Below are 22,349 nucleotides of genomic sequence, written 5' to 3'. Positions count from 1 at the left end.
GCAAGTACTTTGGAACAGCAAGTACATGACACAATGATGAGAATGAGGCTCAGAGAAAATAGGTGATCTACCCACAGTGACACCAGAAATTGCCAGAGGTGGAATTTGAATTTAGCTCTTTCCAGATTGGAATCTCTATCCTTTATGCAACACCACCTCACCAACAGGGAATACTCCCAACAATTCTGATGCAAAAGTGGGAAATTTTTCATGAATTTGCACATTTGGCTAAGCCAGTCAAAGAAATACCAAAGAAATACATTCCAACCCTTAATGCAAAGAACTTTATTGAAAAGTCAGAAATGAATAATGAGAACTTTTACCAACGTAATCAGTACTCTAAAAACAAACTGGGTACTCCCAAATTAGGTCTCCTGGGATGGCCAAAAGGACCCCTGCTCCAGCCCTCTTTTCTATCTGTTGTGACTGGGAGCATTATCCTCCAGGGAACCTTTCTTCCTTGTACAACTGACCTTTGGTCGAACACCTAGAAAGCCGCTGCAATTGTCTGCTCCACAGTGACACTCTGTCCTGCCATTGCCCAGGCAATCCAGGTTATAATTGAATGTCAGCTCTACCCCTGAAACATAAAAGAGAACAATCATCTACATGCAAGACATTCTTGAGAGGAGAAACATTATCAGACACCCATTCATAATGAAGAAAGAGAGACAATCTGGATTTAAAGGCTATTCTTCCTCTTTTAAGTCTCACCACATTGAATACACCAGTGGAAAAAAAAAACAAGGAAAACATCCATGCCTACACATAGCTGCAGCAAATATAAATACTGTAAAAAGAAGTGACATCCTTTACTCAAAAACAGCTGGAAACAATGCAGCCAAGACCACAAAATCAAAAATCCATGCTCCAGAAAAAATTAATTTAGTTCATTTTCTGTTCCAGTGCTGTCTCCCTATTCAGTAAACAATCCTATGGCCATGAAACTACAAAGCACTGAATCACTGGAGGTTATTTTGGATTAACTAGTAGAGTCTTACAGTAAGAATAGGAGCTGAGTAAGAATGGCAATCACCTACTTCTATCAAGCAGGAATTTAAACTAGGATCTCCCTAACTTTCATTAGCCAGAATTTATATAATTCTGAATATTATGAATATATTTTCAAAAATCTCACATCTTATGTTTTGCTCACTTCTTTTACAAATTTTAGATACTGAAAACTAAGTTTCATCATCATGACACTTGAAGAATGGTGATAAATAAAGGAACAGTTCTGTTTAAAGATGCTTTTTTATATGTATAATTTGGAAAAGATCCATCTCTTAAGGAAACAAATTCAGGCAAAGTTAACACAGGCTAATTGCCTTTAGGACTTTAAAAAAAGAGCAGTAATTAAAATCTTATAAAATTGGCTACAGATATAGGGCATAATTACTTAAAACAACTGCACGAGAAAGTGAGCAAGCACTCCATCTCAAAACCCATCACCTGTCCTGAGACTCACTGTGTTGTTTTATTTATTTAGTTTTTAATTTTTCCCCAGTTACATGGAAAAACAAGTTTTTAAAACTTTGAGTTCCAAATTCTCTCCTTTTCTCCTTCCCCACTCCCCCCGCCCAAATTGAGAAGGCAAGCAATTTCATCTAGGTTATATATTTATAGTTATGCAAAACATATCCATAATAGTCATATTGTGAAAGAAAACATAGACCAAAAAAACCTTAAGAAAAATAGAGAAAGTGAAAAAAAAAACAACAAAAGTTGCTTCAATCTGTATTCAGACACCATTAGTTCTTTCTCTGGGGATGGACAGCATTTTTCATCCTAAGTACTTCAGAGTTGTCATGGATTATTGTATTGCTGAGAATAGATTCACTCACAGCTAATCATCTTACAATATTGCTGTTACTTTGTACATTTCAGTTTGAATCAACCCATGTAAGTCTTTCTAGGTTTTTCTGAGGGTATCCTGCTCATCATTTCTCATACTCACTGAGCTGTCTTATTCAGGATGTACATGTTTGCATTTTTTACGATAACTGCAACTCTCTGAAAGAATGCTAAATTCAGAATAAGGGATACCTCAGATACGTGGGGAGTTTCCAAGCTGAAAACAAAATTTTTTATGGCTATCCACCCTCTAAAAGAAAGACCAAATTATAATGAAAGAAGAGAAGGGCTGCTTTACCTGCAGGAATATCACAAAGAGCAAAAAGTCCAACACGAACATCCCCATTCACTGTCCACTTTTGAGTTTCACAGTTTGGATTGCAACTATGGTTCATAAAGCGAGAATAATTCCCTTTTGGGCCAGCATCGATTATACGGTCCTTTAGCAAAAAGAAAATTATCTTGAAATCATTATGGTCCTTTTTTAGAAGCACCAAACATACAGTAAGAGGTTTTCTTGTAGCAGACACTTCCCCACCTGTGTCCTGTGGTCTTCACTAATTTCAGACTTAAGCCATCTAAAAGGGCAGTAACTCATATCCCCGATGGATAGTAACTTAAGCCTATTTTTTTTTAAGCTTAGCCCTTAGAAAAGCAAATGTACTTATAATATTCAAAGATGTTTTGGATATTCAACTGGACCAAGAATAGGATATGAAAACTCCTTTAACTAGAGAACAATCTAAAGCAATGTTTTCAACAGTATGTGCTACCGAGAACTGGGCATCTGGGAACCTTGAGTAGGAAGAAGAGGAGGGGCTTGAGAAAACAGTCAGATGACAATTTATGATGGTATCTAGAAAATTAAAGTCTCAAAAATCATTAGTGAGAGCCTCCTTTGGAGGTATTTTTGAACTGAGGTTGGGAGGGGTATATGTGTGGAGAAGGCTTTATGCCTCAGAGACTGTTCCAAGGACAGATTACTTACTCCCTGGTTGTCGAAAGCACAGTGATAGGGCAAACCTGAGGGACAAAGTCTACCAGGAGAGCGATACTGCTCAGCCTATACTTATAATGATGATTTGAACTTTCTGGATTTGTAATATGTACAATTTGGATAGTTTCTGGAGTTCTAGGTAAGTAGCCTCTAAAAATCAGAGTTTCAAAGTAACATCATCTGGCAAAAATTGATTTACATTTTAGATTCTCTACTACATAAAAGCCTAACTATCACGAGAGTTCTTTTAAAAAACACTTTCTAGGTTTTCAAATAGGGATTTCTCCACTCTCACTAGGCTGGGTTCTAGTCTCTGCTTTTGCCACTGATTTTTAGTATGAACTTGAATGTATCACTTAACCTTGTCATACCTCATCTTGTAAAAGGAAGATATCTCAGCCAGATTGTGTTTGCAGATAATAAACGCAAAATACTTTTTAAAAGGCTTAAGTATTATAGAAATGTAAGGTATCATTATTATTTATCAGAATTTTATTGCATTTTACTATAATTTATCATTATTACCCCGTTGCTCCTTTAATTAACTTAAAAACTAAACATCGTACTTTAGAACTGTTGCCTTTCTTTAAAATGAAACTTTAACAGTTGCTTATAATGTTCAGGATCTCAAAAATTAATCTACCGAACCCTTGTTTAATACATATTACAGGTACAAAATTATAGTACTAAGCATTTGGTCCTATTTTCAATCACCAAAGACATAATGTGGCTGCGTAATTAAATAATGTGGGCTCATTCCTATGATCGAATAGCCTCAACGCAGAACCTGATGTTAAGACCCTCTTCGTTTCATAAGAAAGAAGACATTTTTTACCTTGGTAACTGTTAACATATAAAAATTAGTTATGCTGTTCTCATGGGCACGCTTGATTCGCAATCTGCATTCTTCTTCATCAATTAACTCGCCAACATATTCATTTACGAATTCACCCTACCCAGAATAAAAAACAAAAAATATATTATAGTGGTGCTCCTAAAATGGCTGAAAATCAAAAGAGAGCCTATTAAGAGCACTGAAATAATGCATAAAGTGGAATGAATTTTAATTGAAGAAAGGTGAATGTATTTCAGTCTGGCTATTTTTAAAACATGTCCCAGGAGAGATAGACAATGTGAGGTAGTAGAAAGAATGAAGGACTTAGAGTCAGAAGATATGGTGTGAGGACAAGGATACTTACCAGCTGTGTAAGGGATTATAAGCAAACCACTGAACCGCAGTGCCTAACTGTACAACAGGCATGACAATACTGCCTAGAGTACATAGCTACTGGGATACAAGTGCTATAGAACAATGAGCTGCTATTATTATTAATTATTCCAAAACTATAGGAGGAGGCAACAAACTGATCTCCCCTCCAAAGCAAACATTCCTTTCTTATGTTTACCAAATAAAAACAGTGGCACTGCTTTAGAAGGGCACAACCAAGGAATTACATGGTATATCAATTTCATAGGCAGGTGTTATGTGAAATTTCCAGCAAATAAAACAATGGTTTATTTTGGGGGTAATGTGATCTGTTTTATCTCGAAATAAATGAGCCATATGAATACTAGTTCTTATAATCACATAATCTTTCTTTTTCTTTTATGTTTAAATTTAAACGAAAAAAATTTGCCAACCATTCCATTTTAAAAACAACAAAAACATTAAGTATTTTCCCATAACCATGATCATACTTTTACCAGTCCTTCCTTAATCCCCAGTATCAGAGTGTTTCTATAGCCAATGACAGTTTATACCAGTTACAATGAGTTCATATTTCCTGGTTTTAGTGAAGTATTGACTTGCTAAAGTCCATTTAATTTAAACTGACAAAAATAAAGGAATCTCCAGTACTGCAATAAATATTGGCATATACCACAGAACATTTTCCCAACCAAGTCCTGCGGTCCTGGTGACTGTCTTTGTCAAATGCTTAGCATCATGAGCAGCAGGAACTAAAGCATTTATATGGTGCTTTAAAGTTTGCACATATTATCTCATTTTATCGTTCTCTTAGGAGGCAGGCACTCCTATCATTATTATTGTCCCCATTTTACAGATAAGGAAACTGGAGCAGAAAGAGGTTACGTGATTTGCCCAGCATCATACTGCTAGTATCTGAGGCTGGATGTGAATTTAGATCTTCCTGACTCCAAGTCCAATCTTAATGCACTGTACTATCAAACTGCCTCAATGGGCAGGACACACTAGTACCCACTAAATTTAGCCAATCTGAACACAGCTGGTAGGCAGACAAAGGAATAGTTCTCTCACTCCTTTGGCCCTATAGATTCAGGAGAATTTCCATCCTTGCACAGCACGGGACTATAGATCCAGAGACCCCAGTGGACTTTTGTTTCCCTTCTCCCTATCCCTACCTCCTGTCTCTCATCTTTCCACTCTCTTTTTATTTAAAAATTTATTAGTTCAAATTTTGGACTTCCATTTGTAAAACTACTCTCAGTGGAACTATGTATATTGACATTTTGCTTGATGTTATGTTTTTATAGAACTAGTTTAGTAACATTAGGCTAAGGAGGACTCTAGTAGAGATAGACATCGTACAGTGGCAAGTGTGTTGGGTCTGGAGTCTGAATACCTAGCTTGAAATCCAGCTTCTGCTTATTAATATCTGCATGACTTTGGTATGTAACTTCATCTCTCTGGGGCTGTGTCTGTGTCGAACCAGACAACTTTCTGGTTCTAAGTCTATGATGCTGTGTTATTGGAGAAAGCAATTTACACGCAGATAGCAAAGGATATTGAGAGCCACATGGAATTAAAAATAACAGTGTACCTTTCTCCTTGGAGTTACATGCTAGCAAAATTGTGCCTTCATGAATTGATCATAAACAGTTACTAATTTTGGGCAAGCTGGTAAAGGGCCATTTTAAAAACTGGCCTTTGGCTACTTTTTAAAACTAATTTTCTTTGGTTAGCATCACACGAGTGTTAGATGAGAAAATAACTCAAGAATGGTCCTATGTGTTTTCCCCCACCCCTCAACTAGGTACAGATCATTTTTTCTATTGACAGTTTTCTGGAACAGTAATGACTGAAAAAAAAATTCATCACTAGTTGGCTTTCTGGTGATGAGGCTCTTCACATTCAGCTACTCTGGTCTTCAGATAAAAATATACTCACTAACATTGCTTTGGGTATTAAGAATCGAATTAAGATCTGTAAAACCAATCACCTTAAACTCTCTTTCCTTTACAAATGGAAAGTATTTCAAGAGATTAAAAAAAAAAGACCAGTACCTTTCTGCATCATAATTGAAGTATCATTCAATTACCAACCTCTTCTCACCTCTCCTTCTTTGCCATTAAGACTTCAAAATATATGTGTTTTTAGATATGGGCACTTTTCCCACCAACACTAAAACTTCACAGACTTGGTCTGGGCAACTATGTGGGGATGAGCCTTCTCTGACTCCAGCCAAATGGGCCCTAGAAAGTTAGTCTGTCACCAGACTTGTACTCAAAATCTTTCCACTTTAGTAGAACCTGTCAGAGCTTGCACCCCATGAGCACATTTTCTAAGAACTCAGGATTGCTTCCACGCAAACCTCTTTGTCAGTCAACAAGCAGTTATTAAGTGTTTATTATGTACCAAGCATGAGGTATAGATCAAGGGGTGCCAAATTTGTAACCTAAGTAAATATCAAAAACTTTATAAACTCCCTGTTTTTAACTCTGGATAGCAAGTATTCTTGGTTTACCAAGACAGCCCAAGTTCATTCAAGTTCTAGTTATATGCACTTTATTCTCAAATGAGGCCACCTTCTTTATGCTCCTCTTGGTCCTTAGGCCCCAGCCTCGTCTCTCTGTCTTGATGACTTCTGCATCAGGATAGAGCCTTTTGGTGAAGCACTGGTTCTGGCACCGGTCCCCAGCTGGGCATACTTGGGGGTGACACTCATATTGCAACATGCGGTTCAAGCACTCTGACTCCAGGCCACAGGGGTTCTCATCAGCAGGTTTGCAATTACAGCGAGGGATCTCGGACAGGTCAGCCACTTGGATCTGAACCTTCCCTATCACTTTGTTGGCCTGGCAAGCAAAACCAGAAATGAGAATCAATGAGCGGTCAAAGCACTAGAAAAGAGATGATTTTAGGGCTGGTCTTAGCTCTGCTACTGACTTGCTTTGTGACTTTGGGAATGGCTCTTACTAAATCTTGGGTGCTCACTTATGAATCAAGGGTGACCTGTGTTCCTTCCTAGTTAAATGGAATTTTATGAGCATAAACAAAATAATTTATGTGAAAGTGCTTTGGGCTTTTTGGAATCAAGATGCTATATAAAAACAAGATAATGTTGTTACTATGTGAACACAGGCTAATTGTGAAGTGAGAAATTGGGTTTCACGTATGATGTGTCACATTCTAGGTATCCTGGAAGGCTTTTGTGTTTTCAAAGACTTAATCCTCATTAAGATGGTCCATCAGTGCAGTTTGTGGCTCTCATTTGATGTTAAAAGAGCAGAGAGAGTTGCCATTAAAGTGCTTAAAATTAATACATGAGACCAAGTGACAATTAGCAGAAGCTGTCACAAGACAGAGTCCGTGTGATCATTATGAAAACAGTGTCTGTCTGGCAAGAAGTCAATTTGCTCAAAGGGAAACACTCACTTTAATGTGCTTGTAGGGTGGTGGTTTTCTTGAATTTCTTTCCAGCTCCAAGGCTTCTTTACTTTCTCTTTGTGCCTTCAGCTCTTGGAAACGTTTTGCAGCTTCCTCAAGTGCTATACAATATCAAACAAACAACGTAGGTAAACAGAAGGTGTTAAGTGGGGTATTGACACTGCCCTTTCACTGCTTGGAGGCTAATTTTTTCCCCCTTTCCCTTTCCCCCCCCTTAAACACTAGACTCTGGAAATTTCCAATTCGTAATGAACAGACAAAGGGTACATATACAAATGAGGAATGTGAGTCATGAACTGTGTCTAAAGACTAAATGTCCAATCCTTTGGATAGGAGCTGATATGAGCCCTACTTAAAGTTAGCACATGATTCTCAGGTAGACCCAGGAAAGCTTGTTACCTTGACCTTGATTTTGTTTGCCTGGAAAGTCAAAGCTTCTTGGAAATTAGACAGTTGTAAGGGTTAGAGGGAGGAGGCTCCACTGATAGTAACTACTATTCCACTTAGTCTAAAGAGTTTCTTTTGAGCAACAGAACCAGGACCCCTTGGAAATCACCCTTGGAATGTTTACTATTGTCAACAGGGTATGGAGAAATAACTGAAAGCATAGGCTAATGCAATATGGTATGATGGCATTCAAATGCATTTAAAATTCATGCTCGTGAAGAGTACTTCAACATGTTTCTAACAAAATGACAAACTTAAGAGGGGAGGGAATACAATATTGTAAAAAAAAGTTGTTTCTTGTTTGGTCCTGTGTGTGTATGTATGTGTGTGTACACACACATAATATTGTATGTATGATATTGAGCTCTTTACCAGAAATATCTGTAACAAAGTTGGGTTTGTTTTTTTTTGTCAGCTGACTTCTTCCTTTTTTCCCTGTGTTAATTTAATTTGTGCAAAATGGTTTTAATTACACGAATCTATTTTATTTTCTATAACTATATCCACCCCCTTTTGATTAAAGATCGATTCTTGACCCATATCCGTAAAATGTATATTATCTGCTTTTCTTCTAGTTTTTAAATATGTTTAATATTTAATAATATATAATATTCAGGCAATGTATCCACTGTGAATTTTTATTATTTTGAACCTATTAATACCAAAAACCATTCTCTATAATAGTGATATTGAAATGCTACGAACAAACAATTCTTAAAAGAAGAATTACGAACTATTAGCAACCACATGAAAGAATGTTCCAAAGCATTAATAAGAAAAATGGAAAGCAAAACAACCCTGAAGTTTCACCTCATACCTAGCCAACTGGCAAAGATGACAAAAGAAGACGATAGTCAATTTTGGTGTGTTTGTGGAAAGATAAGCAAATTAACACATTGTTGGTGAAGCTGTGAACTACCATTCTGGAAAACAATTTGGAATCATGCAAATAAAGTAATTAAAATGTTCATAGGCTTTGATACAGAGATTCCATTATGCCTATACCCCAAGGAGGTTATTAACAAAAAGAAGAGCTTCAAACGCAACAAAATATTGACAGCGGCATCCTAGTGGTAGCAAAGAACTTGAAACAAAGTTGATGCCTATCAAATGGAAAATGGCTAAACAAATTGTGGCATAAAAGACAAACATGATGAAAACAGAGAAGTACAAAACTTACATGAATTGATACAAAAGTAATATAAGCAGTCAAGAAAACAACATACAAAACAATACCAACAAGCCAACAATGTACATGGAAAAGAAAAAACCTCTATAAAATAATAATCAGTCTAGTGAAATAATAATTAAAAAACCCCCAAACAAAGCATGATCCCAAAAGAAGAGACAGAGGAGGATAACTCCCCACAATGTTTTGCATAGGCAGGGGGTCCACAGTGGGGAACACTGCATATAATGTCAGATTTTTTTCAATGTGTTGATGATCTTTTGTTGACTTCTTTCTCATTTAAAAATTTTTTTTTATTATAAATGATGGCTAAGAAGGGAGAAGAAAAAGGACTCAGGAAAATGCAAGCAATATAAAAACAAAATAATAGCTTTTAAAATTCTGACATCTAATGAGACTAATATTACTGTCATGCAAATGAGGGGATACTGGGTAGCACATCAACTCCTGGAGCCCTGGTTGTAAGCCACTGTATATATTACCCAATTTACCTTTTTTGAAGGTCTTGTTAATACTAGTTTGCCCCTCAGCAAAGCTTTTATCTCCTTCAACATATGGGAACACTCTGCCCTGGTGAACCCAATAGTAGTCATGAGAACCAAAGAAGAACACAGGAAAGTCCCCCAAGTCATGTTTAAGGCCTTGGATGTTAAGAGGCACGGACCTGGGATTGCAGATCTCTGCTGGCCACCACCTAGAAACAAAATCAATTTTAGATAAAATACATGGGCCATAAGAAGAGAAACCACATAATTGTTACTTCAAGCTTGGTGGAAGAAAAAAGGGACAGGGACATGGACTGGACCTGTGATTTCATTAGTATAGGGAACTCCCAGATGAGGAAACTCCCTCTCCCAATGCAGGTCGGCACCTTCTCTGCAACTTAGAGTCTTAGAGAGTTGCCTAGAGCACTGAGAGGTTAAGTGACTTGCCGAGGGTCACACAGCCAGTATGTGTCAGAGGCGGGACTTGAACCCAGGTCTTCCTGGCTCCGAGGCCAGCTCTCTATCCACTACGCCACGCTGCCTCTCCTAGGGGGAAAAAAAAGAAAAGTTATATAATTCATAAATTCTGTTTAGGTTTTAGAAGCATAAAAGGCCTTATTGGTCTTTAATCTTGCTTAAACTATGAAATTCTGTAAAAGTGAATTTATATATATATATATATTTTAGTGAACAAGGAGAGGATGCAGATTGAAAACTTATTGCTTATATGTTCAGTATCATTTCAACTCCAGATAAAAGAATCAGGCTTTCTAGGCTTTCTCCCAGAAAAACAAACAGTTTAACTGTTTGCTCCCTCATAACACAACTGAACATGACACATTCATGGATTCACTTTGGGAATAAATTGATGCCACTGAAAGGTGTGGCAAGGCCAATGTCTTCAACAATACTTTTCCTTCCAAGACATTTTCTGAATCTTCAGTCACTTGAGGACATACATCTTTTGGCCAAATGTGCGATATTTTGCACTAAACTGTATTTCAGAATCTAATTCAATATTAAGTGGTCTCAATCATGGTTCTTCTTAAATCTCAACAAACTGGAGTCTGGAATAAAATAAAGGCAAAAATGCCTAATGCAATGAAGACTGAGCACTCTAGCAACAATTAAACAAAACCATCTGTGAAGCATTTGATAGCTTCCAGCAGTTGGAAAGTCAAGAAATGGATGGAAGAAGCGAAGGAAGCCCAACCTCAGGCTATCTCATATGGCTACTTACATGAAATCATGAAAATCAACTGCAAACACACAAGCCAGTTTTTTGGGCATTGTCTTCTTTTTCATGGCCATGTGTTTAAAAAGCCTTAACAAAGTACCCTGGCAAACACACTACTGAACTGGTGACAAGGTTGCATTCCTCAACACACAGTATAGAACCTGCATAGACATTCAATGACTACTTGGGAATTTCTCCCACTAGTTAAAAATTACAATAAGAATTGGTGCCCAATTTAAGGAAACAATACTTCATGAAGTCACTATTTAGTTTACCTTTGAAGCAGTCTGAGAAATGGATATTCCAGATGTTTCTAAATATTTTGAGGAATTTAACTATTTGGTAAGTTGCAGGAGATGCTAGGGATAGTCAGACTCCCAAGAGGAGTTGGATCACTGATCTCTCAGGATTTGCTACATACACCCCTTTTGATTTCCTAGGAACCTCTGGATTGGAATAACTTGCTACTCACAATAAAGAGCTTCATGTGGTCTACCTGGGTCAGACTAGCAAAAAATACATAAAGGTCCAGTTCAGGATGAAGTGTTGAAGTTTTCCCAAAATATACAAGAAGAATTTGCCTGAATTACTGGCAATGATACTAACTGGAAAGTACTGCTTGAGTTTCCTTTAAAGGTTTTTGGGTTTTCTTTTTTTCTTTTTCTTTTTTTTTGGTATTCTAAGTGCCTTATGATTGATCTGCACTGAACATCACATTCATGAGCTTTATAAAGCTAAGGAAGTTAGAAGATGGGCCTATAATCTAAGCAAATACAGGAGAAGAAATGAGCCTCATTAAAAATGACTTCATAATTATGTCACAGTTAGTCTGAAAAAATACATTGGAATTCTGCTCTTTTATTTACTACCTTTTAAAAAAGAAAGAAAAACAATTTGAATTGTGTTTCACTTGGTGAAATCTTAGTTATAAAATTTATCTGAATGGTACTCTGTAATGGCAATCATGTTTAATTCTTCAATAAAATGATAAACATAGGTCTTAACAAAATGATTAATATAAACATGGCATAGTGGAAAGACCACTGAGGCTGGAGTCCGAGAATATAGGTTTAAGTCCTAGACTTGTCATTTAAAAATACCTGTGGGACCTTAGGTAAATCATGTCATTCCTCTGGACTGCAGCTTCTTTAGCCATAAATTGAAGTATCTGGAACTTAGAAACTCTAAGATTACCTTTTAGCTCTAAAGCTTGAATCCTATATAGAGGTACAATGTGTCACAGGGTTTCAATTTATATGCTGTAGTTATTTATCAGTTCTGAAAAGCAACTTAAAGTCTTGTACAATAGAGGAAATTCTAACTATTCCTCTCGTTCTCCTTTAGAAAGACTAAAAGGTTCTTTTGGAAAGATATCTACACCATCAAATTCTAAATATGCTTCTTTATACACAAAAAATCTCAACCTTTAGGGTCTCTAGTTAGAACTGATTTAGATTTAAGTTCAAGAGTGCTATGAACACAGATTTTTATAAACAGTTCTCCTGACAGATCATGAACTTCCTGACCTGGAAATAGCAGAAATCCGTATTCAGCAACAAAATGAAGTCCTCCCCTTTTCTCTTAACTGTCCCCACCCCCAAAACTAGCAATACATTTTATTTCAAAAGACAGCTCTCTTAGACCTTAGAAACAAAAATTAAAATGCTGAATAGTACTCATGTTTATTTTGTCTTTAGGAAAAGCATCCTCTGTAACTAATCAATAATCTGGCTAGATTAAAAACCTAAGTCTAAAAAAGTGGCATAATTTCCTTTGCCCTTAGAAACTTGCCTGTAGTTTCCCAACTTGACCCAAACAATCTGCTTGTAATGGAGTTTCTTGCCAGCTTTACAGTCATTACAATTCCAGCAGCCCTCTGGCATGTCAATGCTGAGGCATTCCGGGTGGAAGGAAGCTGGGCACGATTCACAGCACAACAGTTTTCCACCTTGAAACAAACAAATAGCCTTAATAACTGACAAAAGGAAAAAGAAAATGATGAGGATTTTCTTTTAATTTGATTCTATTTGCCTTATGTTAGACAAATTAAAGAAAGGGATCAGGTCACTGTCATAGTAATGGCTCAAAAGAGAGAACAAGCAGGCCTGGGTACTGCAGTTCTTTCCTAGAACAGGGAGAGACTGTCTCTCTTTGCCACTAGAGAATCAGGAAACAAAACCCATCAAAAATGATACATAGTGCATGCAAAACCTATGATTTAATGTGCCTGTTTAGCACCAAGCCAAATAGATAAAAACATAGCCAAATGGTAACAAAAACATTTAGAGTGAGCAAATTTGAGTAGAAGGTTCTTTTTTTGTTGTTCTAGCCTTCTTCTTGTTATAAGCCTTATTTTCCTATTCCAAACCAGTACTATAGGTAACAGAATCCCTTCACAATACGTTAATGGGTATGAAAAGTAGCCTCTTGTGCTTCATAGCCCTTTTCTGATTCCACTTTTTAAAACACAAAAAAGCAAAAAGGAGGATTTCTTCCTCAAATTTGTGATGGCAACACTGTTCTTTTTTGGTTGACAGTGAAGAAGGTCAACCAGTTTTCAGAGTATAAATGTACTGAAAAACAATGTAGAATGAAGTGGTAACAGAAGGAATTGTCTCTCACCTACTGCCAGTCGGAAGACCCCTGTTAAGGGCACAAAATTATCTTAGGGTGAAGAACAAACCAAGGATAATAAATAAAATCTGAAATAAAAATGATTGGCTTTTTTGGTTTGTATATTCTTATATGCCTTCAAAGTGGACATTGATGGAAAGGCAAATAAATTTCACCCTCAATGGATGAACAAAACTCACATGTAACTGCATTTCTGACAATATTTATTCACCACCCTTATCCACTGAATTGTATTGTGACCTTGAGTTCCACTGCAAAAAATCTAAGCTATGAAACAGCTTTTAAAAAATTGTATCAGCCAACCTTTTGAATATTCTTGCCCTCCTATAGCCTTTTAATCGTTTTAACTGATAACATAACTTAATTCCTCTGCTAAAAGCCTTACACCCAATTATCTGGTATTTTCTCCCTTTACTTCAAACTTGAACAATCAGCCCATTCTCCAGTTCTGGATATTGTAAACTGGAGTGTTATCACTAAAGTAGGGAATCCCTCTATGTTTTACAAAGAAATAGTAGCATTCAATTCTTCCTTCCCCCCTCCAACAGACATAGCCAATCAAGACTTGTCATTTGATACTCTGGATGAGAGAATCAAAGCTGACTATTTAAAGCATTTAATCTTTATTTCAGAGGAAATACAGACCTAGCATAATTGTTGAAAATCACTGTGATAAGATGCCGATGCACAAGAAAAACCAAACAAAAGGAAAAATACAAAAAAGACCATCTCTGCGCTAAGCAAGAAAGGTTTCCTTTATGAGACATAAGTAATAAACTGTTCAACTACGCAAACACAGGGCTCAAAATAATTTTATTTATGTCAGGATTAGCACTGAGTATTAACAACAAAGCAAGCAGAAATTGTAATCTAATTTGAGAGAAACATCAATAGGGATACCATTTCCCTAAATGCCTCAGATTATCAAATTTCAGAGGGAGAAGTATCAGTATACATCTTGCTACAAAGTGGGGGGCACATCTATCACCTGTGCTTCACTGAAGTTAACTTCACTAAACGAGGTACAACTGATTTAGGAAAAATCCCCACAAACCATTCCAATGTAATTCTTCAGAGCTCCCAAGAGACTCGCCTCTTCAAATACAGAGTGAGCATTTTGAATGTCACATTTCCTTCTGGTGATGCTTTATTTCTTAATTTTGAAATGGGGCAGGCCAATAGAATTAGAACAAAAGGTACTTTCTGGGTTTTTTGTTTTGTTTTTAATGGGGGGGGGGGGGGGGGCGCCCTGGCAAGAGCCCCTGATGATAATGGAAATATGCATAGCTAGAAGCAATCTATTTACCTATTACATTAATTTGTTTTAGGATTCACAGCTGAAATACCAACTTCTCACAGAAATATCATTACTAAATTTTCTTCCTCTTTCATTAGATGTAGGCTAAATTAAAGAGTAAGACTTTATTCCTTAGATTAACTCAACTGAAAGAAGATAAAATGACAATTGACTCCAAATTATCCATGGATGACTTATCCATAATCAGTTGTTTATATCCCAGGTGGGCCTCCCTTTCCTACACAATCCATTTCTGGGTTGTCTTCCCCATGTGCTCAGGGAAGGGAAGTTTATTTTAATATTAGAGAAGCAGCAAAAACAATAAAAAGCCTGGACGTAAATTCAGAGAAACTATATTCTAATCCCAGCTTGGCCACTTACTACCTCTATAACCTGGGGCAAGTCAGTTGACCTATAAGAGCCTCAGTTTCTTTATCTATAAAATGAAGGGGTTGGACTAGATGACCCTTCTAACTCTAAAACCTAAGATGCTAATTTCAGCCTAAGGAAAACAAATTTCATTATGAGAACTTAGGAATTATCAGTGGTATGGGTTATCTATCTATTAATTAAGTCAGGAGTTGCAACAAATATTTCAAAATGTATTCACCTCCCTTTAACATAAATGGAAGTTTTATATGCATAGAAGGGAAAGACAGCAGCCTCAGGATGACATTCTATATTAAGTGAACTTCTAGCTTAATAAATTGAACCTACTGGTATGGTAGAGGCAGTATATCAGAAAACTGACTCTCAGGAAGAAGAAAAGGTAGAAATTTGAAATGATGCAATTATTTTAAGCCCTTTTAATAACTTCTGCCAGTCATATGAATACACACTCACAACAACCAAGGCAAAATTTACCAAAAACAACAGATGAAGCTTGACAGGCACACATTTTTTCCTTTATTTAAAGAAAAAAGATAGAAAAAGCAAAAATAAAAGAAGAGAGAAACTATTTTAATTATTACCTTTCTCACATTTCTTTTTGGAAGCTGACGAAGAAGGAATCATAGGTAATTTCAACTCAGCACGATTTGATTCATTCAGTAGGTAGTGGGACTTATAGGCATATGAACTGAACATGGGGTCTGAATGATCCTGAACTATTAGCCCTATACGAAACAAACAGAAAGAGATGAGTTGCAATGAAACTACCCATGATTCCATAAGGAAAAAATAAAATAAATCAATACCTATTATGCAACTATGCTTTAAAGTTTGAAAGAAAAGATAATATGAAGAAAAAGAAAGATCTAACAGAGAAGTTTTTATAGCTACTAATGGGAGTTTGAATGGCTCACTGCTGCTACTTTAAGTAAAAACCTACCTACAAAAAGAGAAAATAAAGACTTTTATATCTAAAAACAGATGACCAATACTTAGTTTTGAAGAGCTGAACTACATTTAAAAGACACAATGAAACTAGTTACTGTCCTTTAGAACAGCCACATTTCTTAATTTTTTTGACTTCATTTTAAAATACTACCATGCCTCATAATTTAACCAAAACAGACCACTTTTTAAGCCCTTAATTCAAAAATTAAAAATAAGAATTTTTTTACAACAGAACAGGCCCAATTCTCTTCTTAAGATCCAATCATCAAATACCAGCTGAGGAAAGAACTGAACCTATTCTTTTCCAGTTTGTCCAAGGAAGAATCCTGTCTTCATGCTGGGAAACTTAGACAAAATCTTAACACCTTTTCCTCACTCACAACACTGTTCTCTATTAAAATTGCATTATGACTAAGAAGCCATGAACAACTATTGTAAGGGGATAGAAATCTATTTCATTACTTCTCACTGTCAAGAGCGTATAAGAGCTTTCTCTTGAATGTGAATATCAGCTCAAGGGAAGGCATTTTTAGGTCCCTAATGTAATCCTCAAATTGGTTACAGAGAATCATTTCTTGGTAGATGACACAACAAATTATGTAGGCCTTAAAAAATGATTAAGTTCACTATCTCTCTCTAAAATATTCTACTCCCACAGCTATCTAGCCTGTAGTCAGAAAGGGTTTCTGCTTACCTTAGCTACCAGCTGCTTAACAGAGATATAGGTGATATAACAAAGTCCTAGTCGTCATTTATTTTACACAGTACTGGTGATGATGATGGACTTTGCTTTACCAAATGCAGTTTACAGGGGTCATATAATTCAAAATTACATTCTCTGTCCTGGGGGACTGGATTGTAATCATCTTCATTGGCCTTGCATTATGACAAATCAGAGCTTTTCACCTGCTTAGATGCTTGAAACTGAACTTGAAACAGTCACTAACACATGATCCTCTGACCCCAAATTATGTAACAAAATGATTAATTTTCATGAACTTAATAAAACAAAGTACCTAAACCTCGCCACCTGCCCAATGCCATGATTAACTGTCATTACTAAAAATTTTGAGCATGCTAGCAAAAGGTAGATGCTGAGAAACACATTCTGTCTTAGCATATAAAAATATGATTATCTAATCAGCTGAGGCATGATGCTTCGCCAAAAACCAATGCGGAGATGAAGAAGTCTCTACACACTGAAGATGCTAAATTCCCGCATGTCCCTCCAAAAATTACATGGAATTCCTTGGAAGTGGGACATGAAGAATCAGAGTCCTGTTTTTTTGGAAATTCCAGAGAGTTTAGCAGGACTTTGAACTATAAAAAGAAAACCCATTGAAAGAAAACAAAGCAAAGAAGGCAGTAGAAAGAGCACTGGAGGAGGAGCCAGGTGACAGAGGTGACCCAGGCTCTTGTTGGCTCCTCCCTTTTGTGTAACCTTCTGCAAGCCAGGCTAAATTCATCAATATTCTTATCTATGCAAACTAAGGGCTTCATCAGATAATCTCTAAGATCTTTCCCAGATCAAAAAAGTCTGTCCTTTTAAGTTGTTTCCTAGTGTCAGAATTTAAAAAATGCTATCTATTTGGTCAAATGTAAATCTCTTAAAATTGATAACTTTCATGTGTAAATGTTGAGCGAAATATGACATTTTCACCTCAGAAAGCTTCTTGTGCTTCATTTTGCTGTCACTACAAAAATCCTTTCCCAATCTCCTCAACTCCCAACAGTTAACCTGGTAAGAACAATGTCCACCAAATAATGGCTGGGAAATTAAAGGCTTCTTCCTGTATAGTGCACAAAATTTAGAAGCTATAGTGTTTAACTTATAAACTAAATTTTTATTCAATATGAATAAAAGTAAAAATTTCAGAATTTACCTATACTTGATAGCCTTATTAACTGAAAAAACAGGCCTTGTGACACATAGTATAACAGTACATATTTAAGTTTTCTGACTTTCAGCTTAATATCTCTGCCTTTATTTCCTTATCTATAAAGTGGGGAGCCAACTACTCCATAGAGAAGGTGTGAGAAAGAAGTAAAAACAACAAAATGTCAAAACAACAAATCTTGCAAAACAAAATGCTAAGCACTGTGTTAGGGTCTTCATGATGCAAACATAAAAAGATGCAAATATGCCTTGGCTCTAGGAGGTTACCTTCATATTTCCCATAAATATGCTATCATTGTGACTAGTCAGACTTAACCAAGGAATCTAATTTGTTTAAAATACAAAATCCCAAAATATAATACTCTACACTAAATGACTACAAAGAGTCCTAAACTCTTTCCAAGCTGTCCCCATGCCCTTAAATTTGATATGCTTGAAAACTATTTCAAAGTAAATGATGGTGCTCTACCAATTGTCAAATGAAATGGCCAGGAACAACAAATTTTAACTAATGTACCAGAGTACAAAGTACCAGTACAAAATAGGCCCCAGAATAAAATAACATAGCAATTACAAACTTTAGCTGCAAAACGTCTGATGTAGATATATTTGGGTGGAGGCTCATGCATATCAGTTAAATTAAATTGCTGGGAATCTTTTAGGATATCCTCCAGAAAGTGGTAAATACATTCATTATAGGAGACAATGAAATTTTATTACTGCTACAAATCTGGTGCTTTAAAATTCTCTAAAGCTAAGCATTTTATGTTAAATTATTTTCTCATGAGTTTGACTAAGTGGAGGGGGGGGAAGAGTAGGAAGAAAAACAAGGACATATTTTTGTGCTTATCTATCTTTTCTGCCAGATCAAAACTTTTTTTAATGCTACAATATGGGGCAAATAAAATTCTTACTACAAATTTTTAGTGAATACTCTTTGTTTTGCTAAGCAGTGTTTTACTGTAATAACCACTTGTCCTTGTAGTAGTAAAGAAGTACACTATGTTTCTTCTTCTAATGGTAGGCACACAGCCCACATACTTTCATGAGAGTCACACAGCTCTGTTACATTAAGAAGAGTGTGTACAATGGCACTGAATGTGCTACTAAATAAATGGTAAAAAGAATAACTCCGGACACAGTAGGTAATTTCTATTAGTTATGGACAACCTTTCCTAAGTTGTTTAAAGCAAAGACAACCACAAAGCAAGTCTGATTAGAGATCTCATCCCACAATAACATACATACACACGCACATACTTTTTGGCAAAAAAGTTCTTTTCCTCTTGTAGATTAAAGGCACAAATGTAGTGATACAGTGGAAAGGTCATAGGATTTAAAGTACCAGCTCTGCTATTTACTGTCCGTGTGACTCTAGGCAAGTTACTTAATTTTTCTGGGCCTCAGTTTCCTCATCTATAAAATGAGAAGGTCGGATTTGATGACCTCCACAGACCCCAAGTCTAGATCTGTGAGCCTGTGAGCTGGTGTAGAGTAAGGAAGACCTGAGTTCAAGTTCCTCCTCAGACATATATTACGTGACCCTGAGCAAATTACTTAACCTCTTAACATCTCAAAAGCTCTAAAAGCTGCAGAGCAGATACATATCTGCCTTCATAGAAGAAATTTCCTAACTTCCCAACACCAGTGAAATCACAGGTCTGGCAGAAAACAAAACAAGGTACATCAAACAAAATAAAAGATCACCTGGTATCAAAAAAGATAAATATTCTATAAGATTCTAAGAGATTAATAGGTCTGATAAGACTTTAAAACCTTCACATATACTTAATTAACTAAGGAAAGCTAAGGAAAAAACAGTGTCACCTGACATTAAAAAACTGCTCTGGAGAATTAGCATTCATTGATTCCTAAAGTATTTGCTCTTTACAAATATTACATAGTACGGTAAATATTGCAGCCAACTGAAAACGGTCAAATTCATTAATCCACCTAGAAGATGATGCATTGCTTTTGAGTTAATAAAAATATTATCCCTTGGTATATTTAGACTTAAATAGCTGAAAATTGAGAAAGCTTGAAGTGCTAGACCTTAACTAGTACCACATTTGTTGCCTTGGCATAAGGCCTCAATGATGGACCAAAATGATACAATGAAACAATACAAATAAATGAAAACAAATTTACTAGTCTTGCTGTCCAAATGAAAATTTTATAACCATAGGGGTCTAGGTAAAAGGAAACTGAATACCTGAAGGGCTATCAGGTGGATCAGAAATTAGGTTTAGTTTGTATTGCCCTGGAGGAAGGAATTTAGACCAATTAATATAAGACAGTAGAATTCAGCTCAACGTATGTAAGAGCTTTAGAACAATCTGGCTTGATCAAAACTGCAATCTCCTACTTCATGAGGCAGAGAGTTCCTGTTGTAGGAAGTGAGTCTAAATGACCATGTGTCAGAGACACTACAAAAGGGATCCTTGCGTAATTTGTGATTAGCCTGAATGATCTCTATGGTCACTTCCAACTCAAAGAGATGATTTTAAAAGATAAATATGCCAGTAGCATCAACTGAAAAAGAAAAGTAACCATGTCAGTGCTCACCTCTTGCACAAACGAAACAAAAGCCTACGTTTACGGTGGAGGAAGAATGGCTGCTCCTCTTGGAATGATTACTACAGATGAGAACGTAGGAGGACACAAACAGACTTCCTGCAGCTATGCAGCCATCTCCTGAATGATAGGCGATTGGACATCTTAAACATCTCATCATGCGACCTGCTTAAAAAAGAAATACAAAGACGAAAAAATTTGTTAAGACAACCTGGATGACAAGGCTCCTGTGAAGTGAAATTTACCTACCCTAACCGCAGAATGTTTGTTAAATTCAGATAACAAATAGCTGTTTTTATTAGCCTGACCTTAGAGTGGAGAGAGTCATTTTGCGACACATGCATGGTACAGGCATCTCCAACGTGAACAATTCTAAGTGTGGATAAACTAAGAAGAGCCGGGAAGAAGACTCATGACGTAAAAGTAGACGCTTGGACAAACAGCCAGGTTTCACGTATTTTGGCTGTTTTGACATGCTTTTGCTTCAGTGACTTTTTAAAAACATGTCTTTAGAATGTTATGACAACTTTGATAACAAGAATGTGTTCTAGAATCTGTGATGAAATTAAATTTCTTTACGGACGTAAAGGGGTCATAAAACAGTTTGCTTGTTGTTATATGAGTGAGTAGAAGGGTAGATGAACAGAAAGAGAAATTACTAGGAATCTTTCCCTACTGAACTTATCCTGAGGTCTGAATGTAGTACTGCTTTTAGGCAAAGAGAATGTTCTAAGTCTTTACCAATCATTTTACGAAAACTGTTGTAGGACATGCCTGCTTTTGAAATGGAAGACACAGCCTATGGAATTAAAATAAACTGAAAATGACCAACAAGGAGCAATCTTTTGGGAAAGGAACTTTCTACCCTAACCTAATTATAATAAGGTCATAGGTAACAATCACTTCATCTGAAAATCAAATTAGTGTTCCTGATCCCCATGAGACAAAGGAAGAGTCATTCCACAAAGAACCTCACTATTACCTGAATTTTACTGTACAACCCACAGGTAGAAATTAAGCCTAAACCAGAGGATATCCCTGGTTTACCACCTCATTGCTAGAGCTGTGTGTTTGACAAGAAATAGTTGTTACCAATGGCCAAACTAGGCAGGGAACGCTTAGGTTTCCCTTATTGGTATTTACAGAAAAAAAAGGAACCTCTGCGGGCAACCTGAACGACAGAGGGAGGCCACTCCCTATTCAGAAGTGATGTCAGTGGAGAATAGGTACTTCATGGGAATGATATAGCAGAAGCATATTCTACCAGACTTGTGGTTTCCAATGTCACTCAAACAAAACTGCTCTCTCCAAAGTTCCAATGATTTCTTAATTGCCAAATCCGATGGCCTTTTCTCAAGTTTTCATCCTTCTTGAATTCTCTACAGCATTTCTATACTCTTCTCCTGACTGGGTTGTTATGGCACTATTGTCTCGTGGTTATCCTCAAATCTCTCTTTCTTTCTTCCTCCTTTCCCTCCCTCCCCAGAAGTTCTCATGGGTTTGTCATCTGTATGCATGATTCCCAAATCTACACATTTCATTCTAGCTTTCCTCTTGAGCTCGTTTCACATCTCTAACTTCTGCTATTTTACCTCCACATGGATGTCTCACCAGCATTTCAAATTCAACACGTCCAACACAGAACTTTCCCCCAAAATCCAATCCTCTTCTGAACCTCTCTATTATTGTTGAGGTCACTATCATTCCCCCAGTCACAGTTTTACAATCTTGATATAATCGTCAACTTCTATC

The 22,349-nt window shown here is 36.5% G+C and overlaps 1 protein-coding gene across 1 annotated transcript in view; it reads right to left on the bottom strand.

Annotated features, from left to right (window-relative positions):
• NSD3 (nuclear receptor binding SET domain protein 3) overlaps positions 1-22,349 on the bottom strand; it is a 138,927-nt gene that overhangs the window by 1,840 nt on the left and 114,738 nt on the right. The window contains exons 14-22 of the mRNA XM_036749071.1: positions 20,589-20,765; positions 15,760-15,903; positions 12,649-12,805; positions 9,627-9,829; positions 7,488-7,600; positions 6,638-6,907; positions 3,687-3,803; positions 2,153-2,294; positions 474-580 (exon numbers count right to left, since the gene is read on the bottom strand). Coding sequence (XP_036604966.1) covers positions 474-580; positions 2,153-2,294; positions 3,687-3,803; positions 6,638-6,907; positions 7,488-7,600; positions 9,627-9,829; positions 12,649-12,805; positions 15,760-15,903; positions 20,589-20,765 — 1,430 coding nt within the window. The remainder of the gene's footprint in view (positions 1-473; positions 581-2,152; positions 2,295-3,686; positions 3,804-6,637; positions 6,908-7,487; positions 7,601-9,626; positions 9,830-12,648; positions 12,806-15,759; positions 15,904-20,588; positions 20,766-22,349) is intronic.

The sequence above is a fragment of the Trichosurus vulpecula genome, chromosome 3 (assembly GCF_011100635.1).
Source record: "Trichosurus vulpecula isolate mTriVul1 chromosome 3, mTriVul1.pri, whole genome shotgun sequence".
Lineage (NCBI taxonomy): Eukaryota > Metazoa > Chordata > Mammalia > Diprotodontia > Phalangeridae > Trichosurus > Trichosurus vulpecula.
This window is presented reverse-complemented; position numbering and strand designations above follow the sequence as displayed.